Raw genomic sequence first — 14,046 nt, 5'->3', positions numbered from 1 at the left:
GGGAAAGTTGGCGGTTTTACCCTCTTTGCTGTAGTGGTATTTCTAGTAATTAGATCTGTGCCATACCGCTTTTTCTGTCATTATCCATGCGTCTGTCTGCCCCCTGCCCTTGGCCTGCCCTGGCCGTACAGCAGTAGGTAGGGTCTGTCAGGTTCAGGCTGTGCCCTGTGACAAAGCGAAGATACGTATTGCATATATATGCAAATAGAGATATAGGTATATGAGTGTTCGAAGAGTAGGCTGATGGCCAACGATGCTGCTGATGCTGACCTACATAGGTGGCCTGTCCAACTAGCTATCTTGCCGGGGCTTTTGGGTGCTCGTTCACCTTCTGTTGTTATTTCGCACTCCGAGCCCCGTAAGTTGATTGATAATTAGTGACACGATTGGAATTGTTATGGATTGTGTTGGGAGTAGAATATCATTGCAGCTGGATCACCATATTTTCGTTCTTCTTGTCTTTCTTTGCTTGTAAACCTGTAGTACCGCAACGCCAATTTTCTTACCGCGTGCTCACTCACTCACTCACCACTCACCTACCACTGACCATTCACCAAACTCCACTCACCACTCACCAGCTTACCAGCTCATAGCTAACCCCCTCCTTTGACAGTATCCATAATCTTCTTCCTGCTGTTTCTCTTCCTCTTCGTCAATATCATCATCTCTCGTTGCGTCTTGCTCGAGATTTGTGCGCCTCCTGGTGCCAACAAGCTGTGTGGTCTCTGTCTTTTGCGGGCACTGACCCTGGTCCTTCTCCCGGTCGCTCATCCTATCCTTCGATCCATCCTGCACATCCCGCTACGAATCGCCACTAAGTCACTACTGCATTTACGCCACGAACCTCGCCTCGTACTGCATTCTCCTCTATTGCTCTACGTGCACCGCTCTCGCATCTCCACAACCTTCACCGGAGCGCTTCCTTCGACCTTCTCGAGCTGTTCGTGCTGTCTCGACTCTCACACTCCCTTGGATTATCGCTAATCAATCGCGTCCTACCTTACGATCCACTCTGGTAAACTTCCGCTCGTCGTCCGAGACCGCAACCCTCCACATCACAAAGCAGTTCACCAGCTCATGGTGACCACGCCCTAGGTCCGAGTGTCCCAACGTGGGCCTGCCTTGTACTGTTTGCTTCCTTGGGCGTTTCGGTTCATGTTGACTATTTGCGGATTGAGCACCACTACCGCCAATCTCCATCATCTGTAACATTCTATTCGATCCCTTCCATACATGTCTTCGACGGAGAGCTCAGGCGACAGCAAGCCACCACAACTCTCCAACGCTACCGATGACACCCCGACCGATCCTTCTACGGAGCAACCTACGCCCGCGGATGATATGACAGGAGAAGAACAAAGGAGGAGGGCTGGCTCGGTGGCCTACTCGCCAGGGGGCCGAGGTGCAGAGCCACTGAACATATTGAGTCCAGGTGCCACAGATCGCGTCTTTCCAATACGCAGTGTTGTCTCCATGGACCCGACCCCAACGCCCACACAACGGCCAGACAGAGGAGAATACTTTCCGTCGGCAAGTGCAGCCCGAGCAAGAGGACATTCAGAGAGCTCTGGATCGACGAGATCGCGCAAGCCAAGCGGGGATCTGAGCGGGCCCGGGAGTGTACTGGCAAAAGGTGGCATTCCAGATCTACCCAGTCCAGTAGGGGAGAACCCAAAAGTTATGAGACCGAGAGATGCTACCGCATTGAGAGCACCACCGCAGGTCTTCAGCGATTTCAATTCGACACGCTCGAATGATAGTGGCAGTGTTGGAGATCCGGGCGATTTTTCGCTGATTTCTGGAGGTGCGTCAACCAGGAGCAACAGGAGTACAAGAAGCGCTGCAAATGATGAACTTGGAGGACTAGTCACGGCAAGATTCAAGCACGTTGTGACCGATGGCGGCCATGCCATTGTCACTGGTCGCGATGGCGAAACGCTGCAAAGATGCGAGGACGAGCCTATCCAGATTCCCGGTGCCATCCAGGGATTTGGTCTGTTGATTGCATTGCAGGAAGATCCAGGCACCGGCAATCTTCTCGTGCGCATTGTGAGCGAGAATTCGAAGCGAATACTAGGCTGGACTCCCAAACAACTGTTCGCACTCGAGAACTTCTGCGACATCTTATCTGAAGAGCAAACGGATAACCTCTTGGATCATATAGACTTCATTCGTGATGAAGATACCGATGTAGAGACGAACGGCCCCGAGGTCTTCACCATGGCCATCAAAGCCCCTGAAGGTCGTGCGCGGAAGCTTTGGTGTGCAATGCATTCCAACGACAGAAATCCAGGGTACATAATATGCGAATTTGAGCTGGAAGACGACGTCAGTAACCCCTTGGTCCCTAACAACAATCAAACCCCAGATCTCCCCGAGGATACGTTATCAAGTAATCCCACGGAAGAAGAATACTTGGAAAGCACGCAAGTCTGGAGTCGGCCGTTACGTGTGCTAAGAAGCGCTAGAAAACGCAAGGGAGAGGCCGCAGCTATGGAGGTTTTCAATATCATGTCACAGGTACAGGAGCAGCTGGCCACCGCGCCAAACCTAGAGAAATTTCTGAAAGTCTTGGTTGGTGTGGTCAAGGAGTTGACTGGCTTTCACCGAGTCATGGTCTACCAGTTCGATGCTGCCTTCAACGGCAGAGTAGTCACTGAATTGGTCGATCCGCGCGCAACTAAGGACTTGTACAAGGGTCTCAATTTCCCCGCGAGCGATATACCCAAACAAGCTAGAGATATGTACAAGATTAACAGGGTCCGACTCTTGTACGACCGCGATCAAGAGACAGCAAGGCTTGTTTGTCGTACGCTCGAGGACCTGGAGAATCCTCTCGACCTTACGCATTCATATCTTCGCGCCATGTCTCCAATTCACATCAAATATCTCGCTAACATGGCTGTTCGGTCCTCAATGTCCATATCAATCAATGCATTCAACGAGCTCTGGGGCCTGATTGCTTGCCATTCTTATGGGCCGAGGGGCATGCGTGTGTCTTTCCCAATACGCAAAATGTGTCGTCTAGTCGGTGATTCGGCGTCGAGAAACATCGAACGACTTTCGTATGCATCGAGGTTACAAGCCCGCAAACTCATCAACACTGTGCCTACGCAGCACAACCCATCTGGCTACATTATTGCTTCGTCAGACGACCTCTTGAAACTATTCGATGCTGACTATGGATTATTATCCATACGGGACGAAACGAAGATCCTGGGTCATCTTGAACAGACACAGGAATGCTTGGCCATGCTGGAATATCTGCGCATGAGAAAAGTAACGTCTGTAACTACCTCGACAGACGTGAAATTTGACTTTCCAGACTTGCGATATCCGCCTGGATTCTCTGTCATCGCTGGTATGCTGGTAGTACCACTTTCTGCGAGTGGTCATGACTTCATCGTCTTTTTCAGAAAAGGTCAGCTCAAGGAGGTCAAATGGGCCGGGAACCCATATGAAAAATTCGTTCGTGAAGGTACAGAAGGGTACCTCGAGCCGCGGAAGAGCTTCAAGACTTGGAGTGAGATGGTTGTTGGTAAATCAAGAGAGTGGACCGAGGAAGAAATCGAGACGGCAGCTGTGCTCTGTCTTGTGTACGGCAAATTCATCGAGGTCTGGCGACAAAAAGAAGCAGCACTGCAGAACAGCCAGCTGACAAGGCTCTTGCTCGCCAATTCGGCACACGAAGTCCGCACGCCGCTCAATGCTATCATAAATTACCTCGAAATCGCTCTCGAGGGCTCCCTCGACACAGAAACGCGTGAGAATCTCGCGAAATCTCATTCGGCATCAAAGTCTCTGATCTACGTCATCAACGACCTGTTAGATCTCACCAAAACGGTCGAGGGCGGCGAGCTTGTCAAAGGTGATGTATTCGACCTGAAAGCTACACTACAAGAGGCTACAGATCTGTTCAAGGGCGACGCACGCAGGAAAAACATCGAGTACGAAATCACAGAATATCCTGGTATTCCCCAGAAAGTTATCGGAGACCAACGTCGGATCCGTCAAGCTATATCTAATATCACTGCCAATGCCATCCAGCATACGACTGAGGGTAGTGTCAAGGTCGACATGTACGTGACGTCCTGGGTGGACGCTCATGTCGAGGTTGAAGTGGTCGTGCAAGACACTGGTACCGGTATGAGCACTGCTAAGCTAGATGCACTGTTTCAGGAGCTTGAACAAGTTCAGGGCGAGGGCGATGCTATGCCTCTGGAGGATGCGCTTCCGAAAACAATCACAGATGGCAAGGAGAAGGGCGACAAACGAGCACTTGGTCTTGGTCTGGCTGTTGTCGCGCGCATAATCAAGAACATGAATGGACAACTGCGCCTGAAGTCTGAAGAGGGCAAGGGCTCCCGCTTCGTTGTCAACTTTCCGTTCGACCTACCGGACTCCGAAGTCAAGCCCGATAACGCCAGCTCCATAACAGAGACACCCAGTACTGTTGTCACACCACAATTTGACCAACCGAATGAAGTCACTCTCATACAACGAGACGCAAATGCGCCGCAACGACCGAGCTCATCGGCAAGAGGAGTTGAAGGGGTTGTACAACGAAGAAATAGCGCAGACAGCCTGGGCAGCCGCAAAAGCTTGAAGAGTCTAACCAGCGTCTCAAGTACTGCAAGTGGCAAGAGTGATGTTGATCGCTTGATTGAAGCCATCCAAGAACCACACGGGGTCAACAATCGGCCAGCCCTGAAAAGGGTAGGTAGTGCTATGTCTACGCGTTCACGCATCGAAAGCAATCGATCCGGGAGCTTTGGCAGCTCGTCGGTGTCGCCTGTAGATCGTCCTCGTGCTCGTAGTATCGAAGCCGTCGAAGGCCTTGCTGCCGACAGGGCGAGCGGTCCTCGGCATCTCAGGTCACCCATGAAGAGCGAACCGGGGACGCATCACCTACCGTTCTCACTACGACCAGTCAAGGCTGTCAGGATGCCAGAGGAATTTGAAGCATCATCTCCCGTCGATCGACTGTCGAATAGCGCTACCTCCGGCAGTATCGTTGGTGAATTAAGCAGTTCTGAAAAGTATGTTCAGTCGACCGAGAAGCAGCTCACTGCGGATAATATGCACGTTCTTGTCGCAGAGGACGACCCGGTCAACAGCAAGATTGTCAAGAAGAGGCTGGAGAAGGCAGGGCACAACATACATCTGACGGTAAATGGTGAGGAATGCGCGTCTGCATACGGCGATGGGCTTGAGAAGTTTGATGTTGTCCTGATGGATATGCAGGTATGTTGTCTCGGACCGCAAAACAAGATGTGATACTAATGCTTCACAAGATGCCTATCGTCGACGGCCTCTCCTCTACCAAAATGATCCGTGCCCATGAGAAAACTCACGGTGCCGAATCCGGCTTGTCCGAGCGTGCGAGTCGTAATGGACGCGTCCCGATCATCGCGGTTTCGGCGAGTCTGATCGAAAAGGAACGGCAAACGTACATCGACGCCGGATTTGACGCCTGGATCCTCAAGCCTATCGCTTTTGCTCGCCTTTCGGAGCTCTTGGAAGGAATCGTGAATGACACGGTGCGCGAAGGCTGTCTATATAAGCCCGGAGGTTGGGAGAAGGGCGGGTGGTTCCATATGGGAAGCAAGAGCGCGTGGGATGTCAATACTGCAGCTTCGGGCGAGAAACCGAGCATGGATGGCGCGACTGAAATCGCTGAGGCGGAGAATCCGGATATTAGTACCGTGGCGCCCGTGGAAGACGGGACGGATCAAGAGAGGGAGAGACTGAAAGGCGAGCAGGACAAAGGGAAAGAGGCGACGGTCGGCGAGGATGACCAGGTACCTACTGAATGACAACCTTCGAGGCTGTCGTTGATGTAGAAGATCAACTCAACTCATTGGCGCCCAATCACGACAATACCACTTGCACCTCCTGGGTACCCTTCCCTCATACTCTTAACCACGAAGCACCCAACACTCGTCTTGCGACCAGGCGAACAAGCGCTGGGAGTTACACTCACCACTCGATATTCACTGTCCCGATGTATTTGGAATGAAACACACGAACTGGTTTCTGCGGCATGTGTGATGCATTTTATTAGGAGTTATGACCAGATGTGTATCCGTCACGTCAGGCGGAGGAACCGTATCATTTTTATCACTGTATAGGCGCACTAGGCGCAAACTCTTAGACACATGTCCCGATCCGACATAGCGAGCAGGCAGAGGGAGATGTGGGTAATGCAGAAAGACGTGACGAGCGCGAGGGGCAAGACGTGTATATTTTAGTGGTGAGATGGGATGGATGTATGGCAGGATGGACATGTACGGGGACGAAATGAGAGGAGGGCCATGGATGAGCACGAGATTCGAAATGCTGATGCAAGTCAGAGGCTTTTTTTCCAGATTGCGCGTGAGGCGTGACTTATGATAGTCTTGATACGATCTACAATGCACTTGTAGCTTGAACCATGTTAGCTCAGAGGTTGGTAGGGAACATGACCGACATAAATCACTCGCCATCACAACAAACCACAGCACGCCCAAGAAAGCCAAGGAGCGAACAAGGTCTCGGACCGGTAACCGACAAGGCGACAGCCAATGAGCGCGAGGCTAAAGCTGATTCCCAACAACGTCCTGATCAAGACCGGGGTAGACATGTATGTATGTATGTATGTACCGTGTAGTAATATGTGGTGATGGATGGAAACCCGAGGCCGAATACCGTGACCTGATCGAATGAATGCCCTCTCGTGATCGGACTATCTTTCATCACAACAGCGCGCTATAGTACTCCCGAGAAGATCATCATACATAGTTCAGTTTAAACAGACAAACGCCAACTTACGACTTCTTGCTAATCCAATCAGCTCGTCCTGATCTGTAGGTTGGTTGTAGGTATCAGATCATTTTTTTGCGAGAGTAGTAGCCGAACCGAGCGAGAGAGACGCACCACCCACACGCTACCTATTACTTACTTACCCACCTTTCTGCCCCCCCGTACTAGGGAGGGAGACTCTTTTGCTCGAACACCGACCGAGCTTCCATCATTTTCCCGTCTGTTCTCTCTCTCTTGCTCTCTCTCTTCCATCCATCCATCCATCCATCCATCCAACAACACCGCATCACATCACATCACCTACACGGACCTCGCGCTCGTACATCGACGTCCTCACTACCTACCACCAACCTCCCACCCACGAATTACACACGCACACACCCATACACGTACACAATGGCCGACAAGGAATACACCTACTCGGACGTGAGCGAGCATGCCTCTAAGAAGGACCTGTTCATCGTCGTGCACGACAAGGTCTACAATGCCAGCGGCTTCGTCGACGAGCACCCGTACGTTTTGTCTTTCTTTCTCCAAATTCCCTTCCTCGGCTGTTCGCACGGGTCATGTCATGGCAGTGGCCTCGTCGGGGTTTTGCCTGATTGAGGGTCGGTTTACCCCCGTGGATGCATTGCCATAGATCTCTCCCGACCCGGCGTACGCAATTCGGCCGCACACAGCACACCGCACACAGTCTCTTAAATGTATACATATCGGGCAACATCAGCCATATATTTTCTGGGAAATTTTTGGGGATCAAAAGTGTAGAATCACATGCTAATCCACCACAACACAGCGGCGGCGAAGAAGTCCTCCTCGATGTCGGCGGTCAAGACGCAACCGAAGCTTTTGAAGATGTAGGCCACAGCGATGAAGCGCGTGAGATTCTCGATGGCATGCTCGTCGGCACGCTGAAGCGCCAGGTGCGTTTCCATCCCTCATTCCCCATTTCTCTCCACAAGTTCCAATTACCATGCCCAAACCCCATATCCCATATTCCCCACCTCTCTCACATCAACATCAATATTATCAAATCACAAACACAATAAACTAACATCCCCCTCCAGCCCGGCGACCCCGCGCCCAAGACCCAAGACCAAGGCGCACAGTACAGCAGCAACAAGCAAAGCGGCGACGCCGTCAGTTTCGGACTCACAACATACGGCCTGATCATCGCCGTTGCCGCGGCGGCGTATTTTGCGTATACCTACCTCGAGGCCAACAAGGATAAATAGAGAAGAGCATTTTGCATATAATAAATACTATACAATACAACGCATTGTATGAATGAAGGACACACACACATGCAGAGAATTCACAGTACAATTTGGTGGTGGTGGTGGTGATGGATTGATGGCGGTGGGATTGATAGATGGAGGTGGAGCATTGGAGGGAGCGTGGTGAGATGCCAGAGAGGGGATTGGAGGGAGCGCTATATAAGGGTGACTTTTTTTTATTATATGTCATGGTGGAGGGATACGGAGAGGTGTGGCATGGGGGACACATGGGACCGCCCGTAGTGACTGACATGGGGCCACAGTATCGTTCTTATTTAGTCTAATAGACAAAAGGGGATTTCCTCTTTTTACCATTCTTCTCTTCTCTCTCTTCCCTCCTCTTCTCTCTCTTTTTCACGCTTCTTCGTCGGTCCCTCTCTCTCTCGTCCTCAGGTTGCGTGGTTCGTGATGCTATCAAGGAGACGGAGGAGCAATTCTGTGCGCATATTTGCACGTGCCAAATCACGAACCCCTAGAACAAATATCACATGCTGTGCTGTGTGCAGGCAGGGTGTTAGGGTGAGGTATGGAGTAGACAGGGTACGGCACGTGCTCTAAACTTTCAACAAGAGCATTAAACCGTAGTATGATGAAAACACTGTCAATGATGATAATGTTGATACTTCATTCCAATTCAATTGATCTCATTCATCCCAAGTCATTACTTCGCACTCATGCATGGTGCTTTTATACAAAAGGCACCCAGTGCAAGCAGCCAGCCAGCCAAGTCAGGCAACCAGTCAGCCCCATCATCATACCGACCGAGACAGCCCCTTTCCATCACTCTTCATATCTCTATGGAAAAACCCAAACAAGCGCCCCCAAGTCCTGCTGCTCTGATTCAAAATAGTAACCGAACCCCTCAAAACCCCCTAAAAACCCCCTAAAAACGCCCGTTTGAAATATGCTATTCATGCTATCATGACGATGCACACACACACAACAGCCCGTTTTGAATCGCTGTCGTCGTTTGATGTTGGTCGTGTTTTTGTGGTATATATATGTGTATTTAGGTCTATGCGTGTCGCATGCCTGTTGTGGCCTCTCCTGTGCCTTGTAGAGCGCTGATGTTGCTTTCTGCGTCGAGGGGCGCGTACTAAGGGGGGTTTTTTGTTGTTTAGTATGCGCTGTGCTTTGCGGGTGGGGTTGTGTGGTGCGTGGTGTTTTGTGTGTGGTGTGGTGGTGTGTGTGTATGCATATATACGTAGTGTTTGTAAATGCAGCCGCGCCGGGTGTATATATATGCATAAAAAGATATAAACCATGTAGACGAGGTAAATATGTTCGAAATGGTAAGGGCTTTTGAGAGTCGTGAGAGAGGAGTGAAAGAAGACATGCAGGCAATCACACGTCCTCCGTCATCTCACTCACGCTCGAAGACGTCCCGTTTGCGACTGACATGCGGGTTTGCAGGTAGTAGAGGGCGTATGCGATCGCGCCGATGAGGATGAAGAGGATCAGGATGATGAGGAAGATGACGATGTTGCGCTTCATGGTGAAGGTGGGGGAGAATGGGTTTGGTTGTGGTGGTGGGGCTGTGAGTGTTGTTAGAGCTGGAGGTAATGAGTAGAGGAGACAAGGCCAGGACGTACGTTATGCGACGATTGTGGCTGGGTGTCGTTGTAATATGGATACTGATACTGATGATGGTGTTCGAGGAAGAGTTTCAGCTCGTTTGTTTCTGAGGGGAATATATACAGCGACAGCAGAGCCGAGTGATGTTTCCAATCGCAACTACCCGTTCGAGTAATGTGTGTTGGCAAGGTGGAGGGAGCTAGGCCGCAGGTGGGTAGTAGTAGGTAGGGCTGAGATGAATGGGGACAATCTTCGACCGGAAGCTCGTGCTATATTTGGTGTATCGTTACGAGACCAGACTCGAGGATCGGAATGTTAAGCAGTGTATGTGTTGTATTGGAGAGTAGATTATTTTCCAGCAGAAAGCCTGCATGCAGCCGTCTTTAAGGGAGAATGTTGCGGTTGCTGGGGGTTGGGAGAGGCTGGGGCGTGGTTGGTAGAGGCTCCACTCTGCTGGCACTCTCGGACCGCACCGCGCTTGGTGTCCTGGACGGTGCGATGGGAAACTGGGAATGACAGGGCCGCAACTCCACGATGACAGTGCCCAATGGTGGTGGTGTGTTATCGTCGTGCACTGTTTTTGTTTTGTTTCAGCCCTTTGAGTGATCTCATGGCCATTGTGGAGCCCGTCACGCTCGTCCGATGGGTTTGCGCTAGTGTTCTGCACGGTGCTCACAGTTGGTAAATTCAAGAATCGCATTTGCATTTCTCGTTCTCATTGCCAATTACAATATTCTCTCCAACGTCTGCCTCTCCTTCTTGTTCTATATGTAAACGGGCTTTTGACTCGATATGATTTAGACACGCCGTGATGGGCTGTTCCCCCTGAATGCCTCTGTCTAGACCTTCGACTCGCCGTTCGCCTCCTTCTTCTCGTCGCCAAAGTTGATGCTGACACTGTTTACGCAGTGCCTCTCATCCGTCGGCGTCGCGTATCCCTCGCCCTTGAACACATGTCCAAGATGTCCACCGCAGTTCGAGCATACGATCTCTGTCCTCTCCATACCCAGCGTCCGATCAGTGTGTCTTGTCACCGCGCCTGGAACGGCGTCGAAGAAGGCAGGCCATCCACAGCCGGACTTGAACTTGTGACTGGCCTTGTATAGCTCTGCATTACAACCCGCACATGTGTACGCACCGCTGGTGGGCTGATGCTTATCGTATTTGCCAGTGAACGGGGCTTCAGTGCCTTGTTTGCGCAGCACCCGGAACTGTTCTGAGCGCTGGGAGTTAGCATTCTCGGCCAGATGGAGGAGATGGAGATGGGCAATCGCGTACCTGGACTCAGCACGGCGCGCCACTCGTCGTCGGTCTTCTGGAGTGGATAGGACATGTTTTTGCGCGAAGAGCTGCTACTGAAGAGACTGCCGAGGAAAGGGATGCCGGACATGGACCGCAGTGGCGTAAGTCTTGTTGCTGGAAGTGCTCGCTCAAGGTACTGCGGGCTGCGGAAGATGCGACTGGTAGCGTTGAAGAATGTGAAGCCTTGGACGAAAGAAGAGAAGAATCGCATGAAGATGGATGAAGACTTGTCGGAGAAGCGTGATGGGGTTATGTGTTGATTGTGGCGGCGACGAGATGGTGGCACGATTTGTCAAACAACCACAAGTGAATAATGACGATGACGCTATCAACACGACGCAGTAGAGTCTCTCCGCGGGGCACATCTCAGTCTGCTGGGACGAAGACTCTGCCATCGTCTTCAGCCAATCAGCGGACGTCTGACAGCCCCAGCCACAGTGCCACACTTCACCATACTCTACACTGCTTCCGTAATCAACAAATAGCCGTTACCGGATACACCGGAGGGCAGTGCCGGCATCCTCCAACAATATACAACGCTCATTCGTTCGCTTTTGCTATTCACTCTCCACTCTACCACCACAGCGGGCTGTTGACAAGTCACTAGACGCCGACCCAAGCCTGTAGCCGTCTGGTCGGGAAAAGCGTTGGTACTTATGACTGTACATGGATGAAGAAATCCTCTGCCGCCATGAATACTTTTCCCTCATCTGCTCTTTCGTGCGTTTTATCGACACACAGGATACATGATCCTTCATTCTCTCATACTAGCGATTACACAACACGCCTATCATAAGACTGAGTCTCCCGGCATCTACCATAATTGACCATACTTGGTGTCTCACACGTAAGTAGCAGCCACTATCGTGAAGAAAGAGCTTGGCCTAGCATTCGCCTCTGCAAGACTGCATATATTCATGGTCGAGAGTCGGAATGATGACTGTATCAAGGCGAAAGAACAAGAGGTAACATGGCGGTCGCTGCCCAAGAAGGGCCAACTTGCCTTGCTCACGGCGTCACGTCTGTCTGAGCCTCTATTCCTCACGTCCACGCAGTCATACATGTTCTACATGCTCAAGTCGTTCGACCCTTCGCTGTCAGACTCCCAGATTGCTCAGCAGACCGGGATCATCGTTGGGGCGTTTCTGTTTGCTCAGTTCCTCACGAGCTTTCTGTGGGGCACCGTCTCCGACTCAAGGCACGTTGGGCGGAAATATGTGGTCTTGCTCAGCCTCTCTAGCACCGCAGTGACTGCTATCGGTGTTGGTTTCTCTAGATCGTACGCATCAGTGGTTGCGTTTCGTGTACTTGGAGGGGTCATGAATGGGAATGTGGGCGTCATGCGGACTATGATATCGGAGATCATCAAGGAGAAACGCTTTCAGTCTCGCGCCTTTCTTCTCTTGCCCCTGACGTTCAATGTGGGTGTCATCATAGGACCACTGTTAGGAGGAGTCTTGTCCGATCCCATCGGTCAGTATCCGTCTCTGTTCGGACCGCACTCTACCTTTGGTGGCGATCAGGGGGTGTATTGGATGAAGCAATGGCCGTATGCCCTGCCGAACATAGTCTGCGCCATCTTCTTAATCACATCGTCCACGGCTGTCTTCCTCGGCCTCGACGAGACTCATGAGGACCTCCAAGAACGACCGGACATTGGAAGACGCTTCGGCCGCTGGCTTGCCACACTCCTCACCCGCAGGTCCCACCCTCCGGACTACACCATGCTCGCGACCTCCGAAGACGACGACAACAACGACAATGCCATACCGGACACACCAACAAGCGTCCAACTCCACACGACAGCACTCGATCGAGCCCTCCCGCTCCCCCCCAAACCACCCCGCCAACGTCTCCCCTTCCGCCGCCTCTTCACCCGCCGTGTCACAATCACCCTCCTCGCCCACGCCTTCACAACAATGCACATCGGCACCTTCTCCAGCCTCTGGTTCGTCTTCCTCTCCACCCCACGCTTCGACCCATCCCACCCACACCCGCCCTCCCTCCCCGCCCAATCCCCACCCTTCCACTTCTCAGGCGGCCTCGGCCTCCCCCCACCGCAAATCGGCCTCTCCCTCGCCATCGTCGGCACCATCGGCATCGCAGCCCAATTCCTCATCTACCCGCGCGTCACCGCCCGTCTCGGCACCGTCCGCAGCTACCAGTCCTCCCTCCTCCTCTTCCCGCTCGCATACGCCCTCGTGCCCTTCCTCGCCGTCGTCAAGAGCACCGCCCCCGCCCCGCACCATGCCTCGGGCCTGCGCGTCTGGGCCGCTATCATCGCCGTGCTCGCCGTGCAGGTGTGCGGCCGCACGTTTGCCCTGCCGGCCGCGCAGATCTTGATTAATAATAACTGTCCGCACCCTAGTCGGCTGGGCAGCATGCATGGTATTGGGCAGAGCGTGAGTGCGGGGACGCGTACTGTGGGGCCCGTGGTGTTTGGCTGGTTGCTGGGCCGGGGGCTGGAGGTTGGGATTGTGGGGTTGGCGTTTTGGGTGTTGAGTGCGGTGAGTGTGCTTGGGGCGTGGGTGGCGACGGTGGTGCGGGAGGGGGATGGGCATGAGATTTGGCTGGAGGGCGAGAAGGAGGAGGAGGAGGAGGGGGTTGTTTCTGTTGCTGTGTCGGCGTAGAGTTGGACGGTTTTGGGCTGTAAGTCGTATGTCCCGGTAGGGCGCGATAGACGTGACAGTAGTCTGAATATAGATCTCAAATGATGAGCAAACAAAGCATCCAAGGTGTGCTTCACGGAGTAGCACCATACGATCATACAAAGCCTACAATGATAGGCGATAGATAGCAGACCAAAGATCTCACACACTGGAAGCCCAAGTACTCGATCCATAGTCTCCCCTCTGAAAGCCTAAAGAAATCCCTCTCCAACCTATATTTCCATATATTCTAATATAAACATGTCATACGAGTAGAGTATAGATCGATCCAATACCATTATAAGAATAGTTAAGAATGATTGTTGGTCTATTCATCATTATATCAAGAGTAGTAGTAGTAGTAGTAGTAGTAGTAGTAGTAGTAGTAGTAGTAGTAGTAGTAGTAGTAGTAGTAGTAGTAGTAGTAGTAGTAGTAGTAGTAG

General features: G+C 52.0%; 6 protein-coding genes across 6 annotated transcripts in view; 3 read left to right on the top strand and 3 right to left on the bottom strand.

The window, feature by feature from the left end:
* The first annotated feature begins 1,002 nt into the window (after positions 1 to 1,002).
* Positions 1,003 to 5,905, top strand: EJ05DRAFT_113435 (uncharacterized protein). Its single transcript, XM_033739011.1, has 2 exons — positions 1,003 to 5,244; positions 5,295 to 5,905. The coding sequence occupies exons 1-2, from the start codon at positions 1,234 to 1,236 to the stop codon at positions 5,814 to 5,816; spliced, it is 4,533 nt and encodes a 1,510-aa protein (XP_033598180.1). The 5' UTR covers positions 1,003 to 1,233; the 3' UTR covers positions 5,817 to 5,905.
* An 819-nt stretch (positions 5,906 to 6,724) lies between these two features.
* EJ05DRAFT_478688 (cytochrome b5) lies at positions 6,725 to 7,948 on the top strand. Its single transcript, XM_033744516.1, has 2 exons — positions 6,725 to 7,313; positions 7,598 to 7,948. The coding sequence occupies exons 1-2, from the start codon at positions 7,198 to 7,200 to the stop codon at positions 7,848 to 7,850; spliced, it is 369 nt and encodes a 122-aa protein (XP_033598179.1). The 5' UTR covers positions 6,725 to 7,197; the 3' UTR covers positions 7,851 to 7,948.
* Positions 7,949 to 9,422: 1,474 nt separating this feature from the next.
* On the bottom strand, positions 9,423 to 10,372 carry EJ05DRAFT_503180 (uncharacterized protein; the record flags this gene model as incomplete). The annotated part of the gene is made up of 2 exons (XM_033747385.1): positions 9,423 to 9,613; positions 10,330 to 10,372. The coding sequence occupies 2 exons, from the start codon at positions 10,370 to 10,372 to the stop codon at positions 9,423 to 9,425; spliced, it is 234 nt and encodes a 77-aa protein (XP_033598178.1).
* EJ05DRAFT_478684 (SelR-domain-containing protein) lies at positions 10,332 to 11,290 on the bottom strand. Its single transcript, XM_033744515.1, has 2 exons — positions 10,935 to 11,290; positions 10,332 to 10,872 (listed from the first exon to the last, which is right to left on the bottom strand). The coding sequence occupies exons 1-2, from the start codon at positions 11,164 to 11,166 to the stop codon at positions 10,493 to 10,495; spliced, it is 612 nt and encodes a 203-aa protein (XP_033598177.1). The 5' UTR covers positions 11,167 to 11,290; the 3' UTR covers positions 10,332 to 10,492.
* Positions 11,291 to 11,489: 199 nt separating this feature from the next.
* Positions 11,490 to 13,726, top strand: EJ05DRAFT_113376 (MFS general substrate transporter). The gene has a single exon (XM_033739010.1). The coding sequence runs from the start codon at positions 11,873 to 11,875 to the stop codon at positions 13,583 to 13,585; it is 1,713 nt and encodes a 570-aa protein (XP_033598176.1). The 5' UTR covers positions 11,490 to 11,872; the 3' UTR covers positions 13,586 to 13,726.
* EJ05DRAFT_113366 (uncharacterized protein) overlaps positions 13,727 to 14,046 on the bottom strand; it is a 697-nt gene continuing 377 nt past the window's right edge. The window contains exon 1 of the mRNA XM_033739009.1: positions 13,727 to 14,046. This exon is cut by the window's right edge and continues 377 nt beyond it. Within this exon, the coding sequence (XP_033598175.1) occupies positions 13,868 to 14,046 (179 nt within the window). The 3' untranslated portion in view covers positions 13,727 to 13,867.

This window comes from Pseudovirgaria hyperparasitica (assembly GCF_010093815.1).
Source record: "Pseudovirgaria hyperparasitica strain CBS 121739 unplaced genomic scaffold EJ05scaffold_13, whole genome shotgun sequence".
Lineage (NCBI taxonomy): Eukaryota > Fungi > Ascomycota > Dothideomycetes > Acrospermales > Acrospermaceae > Pseudovirgaria > Pseudovirgaria hyperparasitica.
This window is presented reverse-complemented; position numbering and strand designations above follow the sequence as displayed.